The sequence below is a fragment of the Lethenteron reissneri genome, chromosome 20 (genome assembly GCF_015708825.2).
Source record: "Lethenteron reissneri isolate LAM-NWPU_2019-01 chromosome 20, ASM1570882v1, whole genome shotgun sequence".
NCBI classification, from domain to species: domain Eukaryota; kingdom Metazoa; phylum Chordata; class Hyperoartia; order Petromyzontiformes; family Petromyzontidae; genus Lethenteron; species Lethenteron reissneri.
In genome coordinates, this window is record NC_083798.1 from 15809191 (window position 1) to 15823158 (window position 13968).

At 49.7% G+C, this 13968-nt stretch overlaps 1 protein-coding gene across 2 annotated transcripts in view; it reads left to right on the forward strand.

Moving 5' to 3' along the window:
• Nucleotides 1-3074: 3074 nt before the first annotated feature.
• Nucleotides 3075-13968, forward strand: part of DCLK3 (doublecortin like kinase 3) — a 52772-nt gene continuing 41878 nt past the window's right edge. The window contains exon 1 of one of the 2 annotated variants that reach the window (XM_061555120.1): nt 3075-3930. In XM_061555120.1, coding sequence (XP_061411104.1) covers nt 3180-3930 — 751 coding nt within the window. In that variant the 5' untranslated portion in view covers nt 3075-3179. The remainder of the gene's footprint in view (nt 3931-13968) is intronic. The other variant, XM_061555119.1, reaches the window with a different exon arrangement.

The window sequence follows — 13968 nt, forward strand, 5'->3', positions numbered from 1 at the left end:
ACATCTGGCAGTTCACCAGCAGTGTTTCAAGCAAGCCAGACTCCGCTGAGGAGACACGCACCTCCGATCAGCATACGGTATGTCGAAAAGGGTCCTAAGTTCGCTTGGACATATTGGAGCAAGACTTTTGAAGTTATACACGCCCAGAAGGCCGTGTACGTATGTTGAACTTCTTTCGCACCGTACGTAGCCAACCATGCCCATCGGAGGTGCGATTTGTGGTTGACGAGAAGTCTACTAGAATGGATGTTTGCCCATGTTCTAGAATAGCGATGGAGTGATAGCCAAGGGATGGAACGCGTCCGAGAATACGTCCACCGAGAAGATGGATTGATGAAATCAGCTCGTGTGCTGCTGCTGCTGCTGCCAGGTGGATTACTCACATCGCGGGAGCGCCCAAGATAGCTGAGGCTTTGTGAAACCTTCATCCAGCAGTGGATTAGAGTGCACGTGTTGCGAGGTGGAGGGGGGTGGGGGTGGCACTCGTTGTGGCACAGCCCCCAGGATGCGGCTCCAACACTACAACAGCAGCCAGGCCACGTGGATGTCAATAAGGCCGACATCGTGGGTGACACGTGCGCACACGAGGGGCCGCGACATCACGCGCAGAGAGAGAGAGCCCTTCACTGCACCACGCCCGGGCTCGATCGATTTCGACGTGGGGCATTCACTTACTGGTGCCCGTGTCTGTGCAGGTTGCGCGTGTGGAGAGAGCGCGCAGACTTCACTTGACACCGGCTGCACGTGCATATACATTGCATTGCCGCCACTGCTGCGTGAACTGCGGAGAGTGTAAATGCTGACATCCCAATCCGGCCTCCCTGCGGCTCCCCGTGCTGTCTTCCCGTTATCTCTCATCCTCCTCCTCCACGTCCCCTGCTCGCTCGCACGAACGGACGGACGCAAGCAAAGCATCCGCGCGTGAACCCAGAGAGCGAGAGAGGTGGTGGGGGGAGCGATGCTGAGCGAGTGATGTCGGCAGGGCCAGACGCCCCCGCGTAATGAGCAGGGAGCGACAATCAAGCGGGCTCTGCATGCGCGACCAAGAGATCCGGGGTCGCGCTGCGCGCACGGGAAGGTGGGAGAAGTAAGGCGACGAAGCAGGGCTTCCCCGGAGTGTGGAGGGCGTTTGGAAAGGGGGGGGGTAGATTCAAGCTAACGGCCAACACCAGTGATGATGATTTGAATCGATCCTGGGCCTCCCCTAGGTCGACTCAGCCTCGTATGAGCACTGTGCCTTGCGCGGTGTGCTAAACATCGCCTCTTGGGAGATAACGGCGGTACGGGCGCGGTGCTGGCCACCCACCCCCTCGTGTGCCGTGCCCACCTCTATAGGTGCTCGCAAACAGCACTTAGCCCAAAAAGTATCTTAAGGCTATTCGGGTGATATTTGTCTTTGTTGGGGTTTACACGGGTGATGTTGGTACGGAGGGGTGGGGAGGGGTGTTATTGAAAGCGTCCCCCTTCGAGCACACGGGAGGCGTGGGCAGCCCCGTTGCACGAGCGAGAGAGTGAGTGTGCAACATGCACGAAATGCGCATCTCCTGCACTTGCGTAAGCATAATGATAATTGCGCCTCGACGCACGTGCGCGCGCGCGCTCTCCGCGAGGCGCAGTGGCTGCACGAACACGCCGACTCGAGGCACCGCTGGGAAGATGCGGCTATGCACGCGTGCAGCGTGAGCAGTTTACATTTGCTCTGCTACTGCTCTCGTTCCTAGCTGCGGCTGCTACAGCTCATGCTGCTGCTGCTGCTACGACTGCTGCCACTACTCATCGTGCTCCTGCTGCTTCTGCTGCTATTGCTTCTGCTGTTTGCTCCTAGCTGCGGCCAGGACTGCTGCTGCTACTGTTGCGGCTGCTGCTGCTGACCCTGCTACTACTCCTGCAGCTCTTGCTGCTGATGCACTACGCATGCTATTTTAAATACACACGCACGCGTTGTGTTACTGGAAGGACACGTATGCATGTAAACACTGCAAATGTCCGCCCTGCTGTTCCTGTTTGATGTTCATCGGGCGCACACACGCGCAAGCTCTCTCGTAAGACAAATCGCGAAGGACAGAGTCGCTCCACTGCAGCCGTCGACCGATATCGTAATCGTCGCGTGATGCAGGTCGCGCTATTAGACAGGCGGGCGGCGTAATTCATTTTGCGGTGAGCGGTGCATCATTGACTATCGGGGGCTCACGTGAGTTACGAGCCTCGGTTCCTGCCCTTTAAAGCACCCCCAGGGTGAGGTTACGCGATGCTACGGTGATTCTATGGAAGATGCAATGGCAGAAGCTAATCGGGATGCTATGGAAGATGGCAGTGAGTTGCTGTGGGAGATGTCATGAGAGGTGATAAGGAGTTGCTATGGGGATTACGATGAAGGACACTATTGTCACTGATACGGGGAATGCTAGGAAGATGCGATGGGGATTTTGTGGAGGACGAAATGCGAGATGCTATGGGATATGTTTTTAGAGATGCTATGAGATATTCCATGGTAGATGCTATTGGGATGCTTTGGAAATGCTGTAGGAGTGTAATGGGAGACTGTAGGGAGATGCTCGGGAGTTGCTATGACAATCCACATGATGGCAGCTGTCTCGGCAATTGAGATGCATGAGTAAAAAATCATGCATGGGGTTTCCCTCCTCCCCCCTCCCCGAACTCGCATTTGAACCGCGTGCGTGCAGAGTGCAGTCTGCCAGCGGGGTGCACTGCGACTGCTTGATTTTTACGCCGTGGGAAATTGCGAAAATGTATTTTCTTTAAACGGCCACTCAATTTGGTGCGTCTTCGTCCCGCATTCCTTAATCCGTAACTTTCCCAAAATCATAATCGATTTGCGGACATTGGTGCAATCATTCATTAATTCGGGGATGCCAACGGGAACTTAAATTTACCGGCGCGCGACGCTTTTGCTCCCAACGGAGAGGATGATGAGGAACACACAAACACACACACACAGGGGTGCAACGCGGACTGAACGTGCATTCCAATCGGCACTGGGTACCTGGGCAGCCAGCATGTGTGCTCGCGTGTGTGTGTGTATAGTGAGAGTGTGTGTGTGTGCTCGCGAGCGTGTGTGCGTGTGTGCAATGCGTGTTTGCCTGTGCTCGTGCCCGTATTTGCGCGCAGTGTCGCGATCATGCCGCGTGTCGTTCGTTGCAGGATCAGAGCTCTGATGGATGACCGGCGTTGCTTGCTGCGTGCCGGAGACTCCATGGATTTGTGGCACTGGTGAATCTCACCACAACAAACAACAACAACAACAAGAGACCGGATCCAAACAACACGAGGAATTAAGTGTGGGCGTGCGTGCGTGCGTGTGTGAGTGTGCGTGCGTGAGCACTTGCGCGCCCCTCCTGTTCCCGAACCTCTTACCAACATCCCCGGCTCGGCGACGGACGGGCGGCACAACCAAAGTAGCGCTCCACTCGCTCTTCGCTCCATCTCTCTGCGGCGCGTGCGCTCGGCCTCGGGCGTGGACGCGCGCGGGAGGCACCACGATGCACGCACCGAGGCAGGAGGCGCACGAGGCCGACTCGCGCGAGCTCACGGACGAGCGCTACCGAGATGTGCGGCGGCCCAAGGTGGTGCGTTTCTACCGCAACGGGGACCGCCACTTCAGAGCGCGCTCCCTGCACATCACGCCGCACCGCTACGCCAGCTGGTCCGAGCTGCTCACGGACCTGTCGCGCGCCGTGCCCATGCCCCACGGGGTGCGCCGGGTCTACTCCCCGCTTGGGGGGTCTCTCGTCACGGGTGGAGTGGAGGCGCTGCGAGACGGAGCCTCGTACGTGTGCGCCTCCTTCGAGCCGTTCCGACCGCTCTGCTACGGGGGAGCGTCCGACGCGACTGGCACCACCAGCGCGGCGCAGAGCCAGCAGCAGCAGCACAGTGGACCACCGAGTCCCAGGAAGGGCCCCCCTGTGGCAGGTACCGCACGCGTATTGGCAAGTAGGGGGACGTACTTTTGGATGAAGTCGAGGGAAGTTGTGTTGTTATTGTGGTTGTCGTTTTCTCGCTCGCAGCGGTGTGTCGGTGACGTGTGTTGAGAGGTGACCTGTCCAGTCTAGCAGAGACGGGGCGTCACCACGTGAATTAGAGAATTGTCCCCGCAAGAAGATTTCATAGAACTTCTTATGGGATTTATTTAGGGGATGTATTTAAATCCGCACACTAGAGGGCGCAGTTTCACACACCCCTTGCTATATTGAACATTTTTACAATCACCACGATATATTTATATTTTTTAATCTCAGATTAAATGTTATCAAATTAAGTAAAAACTTTATTATTGTGAGTTCAGTTATTGGTGACCCGGCTGAGACCATCATTTCACTATCTCAGTCAAAGGGTCCCTTTTCCGTAGGACTTTTTTTTTATCAACGCGAGTCTGTCGGTATCTACGTGTATGGCTCTCTATGCGAGTATGTGTCTCTGTAAATCTATGCATATCTGAGTACGTATGTGAGTCTCGGTGTGAGTCTATGGGTACTATGTGAGTCTATGTGTCTCTGTAGGTTTATGGACCTACCGTACAAGTAAATCACTGGTGATCGTCCGGAGACCATCAACCCTTAATCACGAGACCATCAACCATTAAAACTTAATCTCGGGCTGCTTAAATCGGGGTTAAATCTCAGAATCTCTGCAGTACAGCCTCAACGCTGTGATCCCTTAGCAGACTCAGCCACCTTCACTCAAATACATTGGAAAGGAAGCCAACATGTAAACATAGACAGATCTTCTGCTATCTCCTAGACACCAGTGGTTTTGCTATCGAGTGTGCAGGCGGTACAACTGCACCGGGGCCCATACACTGATGGATTCAGATGCCGGGCTGCAAAAAAAGGAGGGGGGGGGTAAATTGGACAGGGGAAAGACTGGCCCCATTTCATTTTCCTCCACCAATACCGATACCAGGCACGCTACTTCGCCACTGGTTAACGCGTATCCGCGCTGTACCCCTAGGCTGTACGAGTACAACTCTTTTTTTATTTAAATCGTCGTCGAGTAAAAAAATAAATACTTTAAACCCACTTTCGGGAGCGCACTGTGGCGCTCCAGTGACGTCGCTGCATTGGCACCGTCAGATTCGTCGATTGCAGCCACCGCATTGACGTCACAAGAGCGCCCCCACTGCGACGCGCCCTGCAAGTGGCGTTTAAAGTATTCATTTGTTGTTTATAATATTACGAGAAGTAACAAATATTCAAACTTCACGTGGTACACTTGTGTCAGCCCACTGTGGGGCTGAAGGGCCTCCCCCCCCCCCCAATCCCGTGTCAGTCATGGGCGTTATTTGACCAAACTGCATCACGTTTTTTGTCAGTCTCCCGAGTTAAGTGCCCACAATGAACGTTGCGTGTGTTGAACTTCTTTCGCACCGCACGTAGCCAACCGCGCCAATCGCAGACGTGAGCTCATTGTTTCTTGATTAAACGGTTGCGTGGGTGGGGATATATTTGACAAGGAAAGGGTGATAGCGTCTCACCACCGTAATTATGAACTCTTCCTTGAAACACGAGCATACGCCGTAGAGAGCATTAACGTCTATGGCGGTGAGGCCATTGAGATTAGCTGTTAAACATTAATATTTGGTGTGGTGGTGCGAAGGGCACAGTGGTCAACACACTTCATTACGAAGCCGGAGACCTGGGTTCGATTCCCAGCCACGGCTAACGTCAGTGGCAAGCGATATCGAGACAGGCGCTGGGCCTCCGCTCTTCACTGCACCACGACGACATTGGGTAAAAGAATCCCGTCTACGTGATGGATGGCGACGGAGTGGGGATGCCTCCATCAAGCAGTGGAATAATTCACATACGGGCTGTATATGTGTAGTGAGTCATTCAGAGACACTATTTAGGAGGCAACAACGTTTATTCTACACTTTACGCAACGGTGTTACACAAGGGACTAAATACACAATTCCTCACTCTTGTTACGCATAGGACCACAATACACCTATTTATCTTGCATACGGGATAACTATAATCAGAGCAGCCATGTGCTGCCTGACCCACGATGTCGAAGACGGGGACGAAGACGTAGCACTTGGGTTCCACTTCACCTGCAGACAGCCCGGATTTGTGCTCGGTGCTTCCCTTTTATCTCTCTCGGCGCGGCTTGGCTCCACCCTCGGCCGCGCCCAACGTCCAGAATATTCTCGACGGCTCCAGGCGACACCACACCTGTTCCCTCTCTGGCTCCGCCCTTAACCACGCCTCCTCACTCTCCAGACGTTCTCAGCCACTCCCCCCCGTGCCCCCTCGTTCACCTTTGGCCCACATTACTCACCCCGGCCCATCACGTGCTTAACCCGGTGCCGGGGTGACTCGTCCCCACATGGCCCCCACCGCACTCTCACAGCGGCCCCATCTGCGCCGCTGGTGGAGGCTGCAATCCCCGACTCTATCAGTAGGACTCGTCAGCAGAGGTCGCAAACGGGTTTTGATTCCTTACCCGTACCCGTACCCGGCCGCACCAGGGTCGCAACCGGGTACCCGATACCCGTACCCTACCCGATACCCGGCTACCCGTACCCGGCCGCACCAGGGTCGCAACCGGGTACCCGAAACCCGTACCCTACCCGATACCCGGCTACCTGTACCCGGTCGGGTAAGGGTAGGGTACGGGTATCGGGCACCTGATTGCGACCTCTGGGATGAAGCCATGTTGCAGGCGCGGGTGGGTTGATTCTAGGAACTTGAATTGTGAGAAGAGACAAGACGTTGGGAAATGAGTGACAAACGGTGACTCACCAGTGACTCACGGCCTACCCGTACCCGTACCCGGCCGCACCAGCGTCGCAAATGGGTAGCCGGGTATCGGGTAGGGTACGGGTATCGGGTACCCGGTTGCGACCTCTGCAATCGTCAGGCTTCCTCCTGCTAGCACCCAGTATCGTGCCCCTAGTGGCCCCATGAGTAGGTACTGCACGGTGTGGTCGCCTCTGCGCCTGTTTCAATGGAACTTGGCACTTCGAGCAGCAATGATCCATTTAACATCACTACACAGGTATGAGATTTTCTTGTAGTAGTATAGACATTGGGTGGATAAAAAAAGAATCTTGAATTAGAGCAGTGTTTAGCTTTTATAGAAGCAAAGGTGAGTTAAGCACAAGTGTTACCGTTTGCTTTGGTTAATCGTGGCGGTGTTAGATGGGTCAGTGTGCAGAACACGCAACTTGATTTCACTCAGGTGTGTGTGCTTTGGAATACTGCCCTCGTGTGTATGTGTGGAAATGTGTGTGGGGAGCGGTGGCGCAGTGGTTAGCTCACAACACTATGAACCCGGCGACCCGAGTTCGATTCCCGCTCACGACCAACATCGGTTTAGAATATATGAACCTCTTCTTGGTTCTTTCGATAAAGTCACGTAGAATGGAAATAATAGAATAATAATAATAAAATAATATAATAAAGCGTATTTATTTTCTTATGTTTAATTAGATTTTTTTCTTATTTTCTTATTTCAATTTTATGTGACTTTACCAAAAGAACCAAGAAGATGAATCCCTGCAGTCACGAAAGCTTTAAATCGAAATATATGAACCTGTTCTCCGTCTCACCGAGATCAACTCAACCTTACATTAGTGCCTGGTGAGTTGTGCCAACATCCGTTGGCGAGACAAAGGCGGCCGGTTGTGGTGCTGGCCACACAACATCATCGTGTGCCATGCGGGTCTCCTTCACAGATGCTCACTCACCCAAAGTCTGTATCGCTTTAGGGAGCATCTTTTTTGTCCATTTATGTTCGTACACATACACGTGTGTGTACTCTTGTCAGTGCCTGGGGTTATTTGCCTGCTGCACGCTGTGACGAAATGCCGCATGCCGTGTTTACGATCTATACTGGATGGGTTAATGAACAATTATCAGGGTTCCCACCGAATTTCTATTTAAAGCTTTCGTGACTGCAGGGATTCATCTTCTTGGTTCTTTCGGTCAAGTCACGTAGAAGGGAAATAATAAAATAATAAAAATAAAACATAATAAAATACAATTCTCACGACGTTTCGGCCACAACGCAAGCAGCCGTCCTCAGGTGAAGAACATGTCTGTCGGAAAGACAGCGTCTGAAAGAATCCTGAGATTCTTAAAAAAAAACGGTACTTCCACGATGATGAGTGATTCAATGGTCAGGTATTGTGCCAGTGTTAATAACTGCGAGCCCTGGTGTAATCTATCATCTGTTCATTCAATCATACACTTTCATGATACATTTCTTGGAGACTCAACCTTAATACATGGTGAGCTGGCATCCCCTCCCTCCATCAGCCCCACCTACTTTTACATAGCGACGCCCACTTAATCACTGGCTCCGCCTACTGCTGATCGGCCCACCCACTATTCAGATAGCTCCGCCCATTACAGGTAGCCCCCGCTCACTTCTCAGATAGCTCTGCCCACTACCCAGATTGCTCTGTCCGATACTCTGGTAGCTCCGCCCACGACCCGGTTAGCTCCTCCCACTATTCAATTAGCTCCGCCCTTTGACCGCACCATGAATCAAGCATCAGGCCAACACATTGTCAGCTGGGGACACATCTTGAATTTCGCTAAAGCTCTGTTGGGTCGGGTGTTGGGGGGGGGACATGGGGACAGACTTTCTGAAACCACCGGGACAGTCCCTGCCAAACTAGGACGCGTGGTAGCCTTCCTTATTGCTAACCAAATGAGAGCCAATTGAGACTACCTTTCTCAATGTACTTAGACGCATCAATAATGCGCAATATACGTGGAGCCTTTGGCAAAAATCCCATGGCCCGCTTTTCAGAGAATTGTAATCTGAAGGTCGTCATCGGGGGGCGTCAGAGCAAAGCAATAATGCGAACACCCCCTCCAACTTTCCCGCACTGCAGCATCAACACGATCCACAATTTCCACTGCGGAACGTGGTCGCTTTTACAGACAACAGGGGGTGCAGACGCGTGACAGGTTTCTACCAAACATCTGGCACGGAGTAGCGCATACGGGATTCCCTTGAGCGAGCCCGTTTTCCTTGGCTCAGGCTGAAGACTTAAAATATCGCCCAAAAGCCACGGGATATCGATGACGACGATCCCGGTACCTTTTGGCTTCGGCAAATGTCACGTGGTACATCTCGAAGGCTTCCGGTAAACATCATGCATCATTAACCAATGCACCCACTCAGCACGGAGAAAACGGAACGTGATGTGGCGCTACAAATGCAGAGTCTTTACTTAGACTGCAGGAGGAATCCGATGAGCTATGAAGCTCTTTTTCACAGATGTCCAGTAGGGCACCCGTGACACTCCCCGGCCAAACCTCACCACCCTACCCCACGCATCATCTCACGAGGACTAAGTAGGGAAAGGTCGTTTGCTCGAGAAATTGGATTGGCATGGCTGGTGGTACTTATTATTTGGCAATCATCGTGAATAATTATTATTTATGATACTTAATAATATTGTCATAATAATCAGCAGCGGCATTAATAATTACCATAATTACCATCATGAGCATTCTCATCGTTGGCTGAAACGTAATCATCTAACTTTTTTAGAATCATCATCATTCATCCAATCTCATTAACCAGGTCGAGAGCCCAATGGGAGTGTTTTTCAAGGGAGACACCATCGTCGTTATCGTCATCATCGTCATCATCGACAGCAGCATAAATGCCATTGGTATTGGTAGAACCATCGTTATCGTCACATTATCACTGGGTGGGAGACAGCTGGCGTGTGTTCAAGCACAGCAGGACGTTTTACTCGTATTAGTCACTTTGATTTTTATTGGTACCCTACAGCGAAACCACAAAGTTATGGGTATTTTTTTAAATGACGACCAATTAAAGATGTTTGGAGATGTTTTTTCTCCCTCGTTCGTTGCCAAAAAAAACTAATGTCCAATTACGGTCAGATCTTGTGATATTCTCGGTCACAGAAATTTAAACCGCCTGACATTGATTTCAACCAGGAAAGCAGGCCAACTCCGAGGACTCCAATGCCTCTTATTGTTCGATGACGTTGCCCATGACCAAAGAATCCTCAGGGGCTAAGAGCGTGCACAGCTGGACCAACTGTGATTCCCATCTGCCGCCAACACTCGAACACGTATTATGCGTTCTGATAATTATTAACCCTGAACATTGAAACTAGCACACACAAACGTTTTCATCTTGAGTATGTATTATTCTTATTGTATCACTTGTTTACCCAGGCAACGCTCTTTTTCAATAGGGTCTGGCCAAGTGTTCGCACTCAATGTTGCTGCTGTGTAAACCCCATAGAGTCATTTTGCAGTTAAGTTTTCAACATTGAGATGTTTGGCCCATACCAGTTACGAGGTGTGTTTTTTTCTTCATTTCACGGTAAAGCCTCGATTCCTTCAAGTCATAAAGCGGCATCTTTCTTTTTGTATGCCTCTTGGCCGATTTCCCAAAAGCCTGCCTTGCAGGAATTTCTTTACCAAGCTATCACCTCTGAGAATGTGCCCAATCAACATCTTTCTCCTTTCGATTTAAAGCGTTCGTGACTGCAGGGATTCATCTTCTTGGTTCTTTCGGTAAAGTCACGTAGAAGGGAAATAATAAAATAAAAAAATAAAAACATAAGATAAAATTCTCACGACGTTTCGGCCACAACGCAAGCAGCCGTCCTCAGGTGAAGAACAGGTCTGTCGGAAAGACAGCGTCTTTCAGCTGCTTGCGTTGTGGCCGAAACGTCGTAAGAATTTTATTTTATTATGTTTTATTTTTATTGTTTTATTATTACCCTTCTTCGTGACTTTACCGAAAGAACCAAGAACATCTTTCTCATTTTCTGGATTGTTTCACTCACACTTGTCTCCTCCTGAACATGCTCAATAACTTCATCATTGACTCTTTCTTTCCAGACAACTGATTTTCAATATTTAATTCCATTAACAAACATATTTCATGAGTGTACAGGGCTACGAGGTGACCACCAGGTGGCAGTCCAGCAAGCAGCCACTGACTTATCCGTATATTTAGCATAATTTATTTGGATATAGTGCACGCTATTACTGCATTGTAAAAATACCCAATGTGGAACTGACCCAATCATCGCAATGCAGTACGCTCGTTAAGAGCCTTGAGATTCAATGAGAGAATTCCTTGGTTGATTAAGGTCATAATTATTATCAAACTGTTGGAGAGCAGTAACGAGGCGGTTATCGCATTGCGCTATGAACCCGACGACTTAGGTTCGATTCCCGGCCATGGCTAAGATCAGTGGCGAGTAAAGATCTAAACTGATCCTGGCCATTCCGTTGACTAACCCGCACTGGCCAGCGTGGTGAAGTATGGTCAAACAACCCCCATGATTGAAAGTCTTGGGGATGTCTTCATCCATAAGTGGGTTAATAATAAAAAAGCTGTATATTAATATCGAGTAATAGAGTAATATATACTGTACTTCCTATTAAACCAGCTAATGTGAAAGCAAGATTTTTATTATCTATTTGTCTTTTTGCTGGACAAATAAAGGACTGTTGTATTATTACTGATCAATATGACCCCACCGCGAGCACATTGACCCTTGTGCATAGTAGACGTTGTTCCTTTGCCGTTGTTTCACTCCGCACACACAACAACAACAACAAAACACACGGACAGCCGGAGGAGCTGGCTCCGTCTGCGGCTCGGCACCAACCCGAGGTTGACATCGATTTTCCTAAGTCGATTTGCGAATTTGCTGCTGCTGCTGCCGCTGCTACTGCCGCACAGATCTCTGCGCCCGTCCCAATGTCTCATCGCCATCCCCACGTGGTGCAATCGTCAACGTCCTCGTGCTACGCACGGAGAGTGTGCGCAATTGTGACAACGTAACTGCTTGTCCAGGAGATGAAGCAATTTGCCTTTTCTGATGCACCGCATTGCAAAGTGCTGTCCCTCACTGCAAGTCACAATCTGCTGCATTTCCCATTTTTCTGTCCGTTCCTTCCAAAAGTGGCCATTTGCTTGTAACATTAACTTAGTTTCATGGCAGCCTTTGTCATTGACTGAGGTACGGAGGTGGTAATGGTTCTTTTGTTCAGGTTAAGGAATGTATTGGTGAATTTTTACTTTGGTAAAAGTTTACGCTTTTCAAGGCACTTGTGACGTTTCTTCAATGTTTCACTCAACTTTCAAAGAGTATTTCATACGCATGTAAACCTTTTTAAATCCTTTATATTAAGTTCACTTGCTTGCTTGCGCACTTACGACCGTGCAAATCTTTCGGTCGTTTTTTAACCCACTTCCCGTGATCCAATCGAGCTGACATTTTGCACACAGACTCGTTGTGCGTGACAATTTATTTTCGTGAAATTTTTGTTTCCAAAATTTTCAACATTTTAGGAAAAAAATATATATATTTAATTACCAATTGCTTAATGGTGGCAGGCAATCATCTGACCCATAGGTGGCAGCCATCTCAAGCCAGAGAACGAGAGGACTCTAGCCGCCACGCATATAAAGGATTTATAGTGAAAAACTTTGTTTTTACGGATAATTTTTTTTTAACTGCGTTGTTATGAAGGAAATGTGTTTTATCATCATTAACGTCATCAGCTGCAGCACTCTATATTCAGACAGCATTGCCTGGATATTGTATTGTTTCCGGGGATAGCAGGCAGTCATTAAAATACTTTAAATGATGATAACATCGCTTTCGCTAGCAAAGTAAAGTTGATATCATGTTCCCTGTACAGTTAAAACAACGTTATCAACAGAATATTAACTGAAAGATTTAAGCCGAGCGGCGAATGAGAGTATGGGCCCGTGATGACATTTCTGGCTTGATTCATCATCATCGCATGCGTGCGTGTGTGTGTGTGTGACGCTTGTGCCCCATCCTGTGCCTCTGAACCGTGGTGAGATCACACGGCCCAAGCACGCGTGGTGTCAATCAAGAGGTCATGTCACAACCACCACCTCCTCCAGGGCCGTGATGCACACAACGCAGCCGCGGTCGGTGGCGCACCCGGGATAAACGATTCAGAGGCGAAAACAATTCGGTGTCCTACCGCAAAAAGTAAAGGTGCAGTCCTGGAATTGCTTGCAGCGACGATGGCCAGGAAATGGCCAGACAGCGAGTGGCTTTGTGATCCCATCTTGTGCGGGCGTTTGAATTAAGTGCTAGTCTCTCGTTACGCGTGGGGCTTCTTTTCTGGGTTACTCCATCCGGGTTTTCTGCACACGTAAAACACGTATGGATGGAATTGGGAAAACATTCTAATGCAGGATCCAATGTGGAAACGTCTTCAGACTCAGCAAGGCATTCCTGTTTAAAGAGCATTATGATTAACATATTATTCCAATTCACGATGCACCTAAAACGGATTCTTTAAACTCAGAGAGGCTTTCCTGGAAATGGAAACATTACCTGGTGAGTATTAATCGTTATTAAAACAATAAGATGGGTCACTTAACCGCTGCCGTTCAGCTACAACATCAAATCAGCCGCATTCTAATTGGTGGTCATTAGGGGAATGTGGTGAGTGTAATACGATACTGTAGCTGACCAGTTCGCGGTTAGAATAAAAAAAAACGTAATTGCTCACAAATGTCAGCATAACACAGCCAAATTCACTGCTGTTCGTGTCAGACTCGTGACCTCTGTCATGTTCGGGATGTCCTAGACCCGCACTGGTGTAGTGGCTGGACATGTCCAGGCTTAGAGTGGCTGCCCTCTGTGATGTACGGACCGCCGTCACATCCTATGGAGGCTTAATTGCCTCATTGATCGGCCAGGGCGCTCAACCGTTTTCGTGGACAGAGTAAAGGGGATGGTGCTTAGGTTTTCTGTGTCCGCGACACTGCTTATTATCGAAATCCATCATGACGCCCCCTTTTCCCCGACTCTACAATGGGGCACCGAATTGAACTCGAGCTGATAGAAGAGCAGTTAATGTTTAATGTGATTTCTGCTGTGGGTATGTTTCTCCGTAGCATCATTATCATCGATTTTCACCAGCCGTGGTGAATCAACTTCTGGAT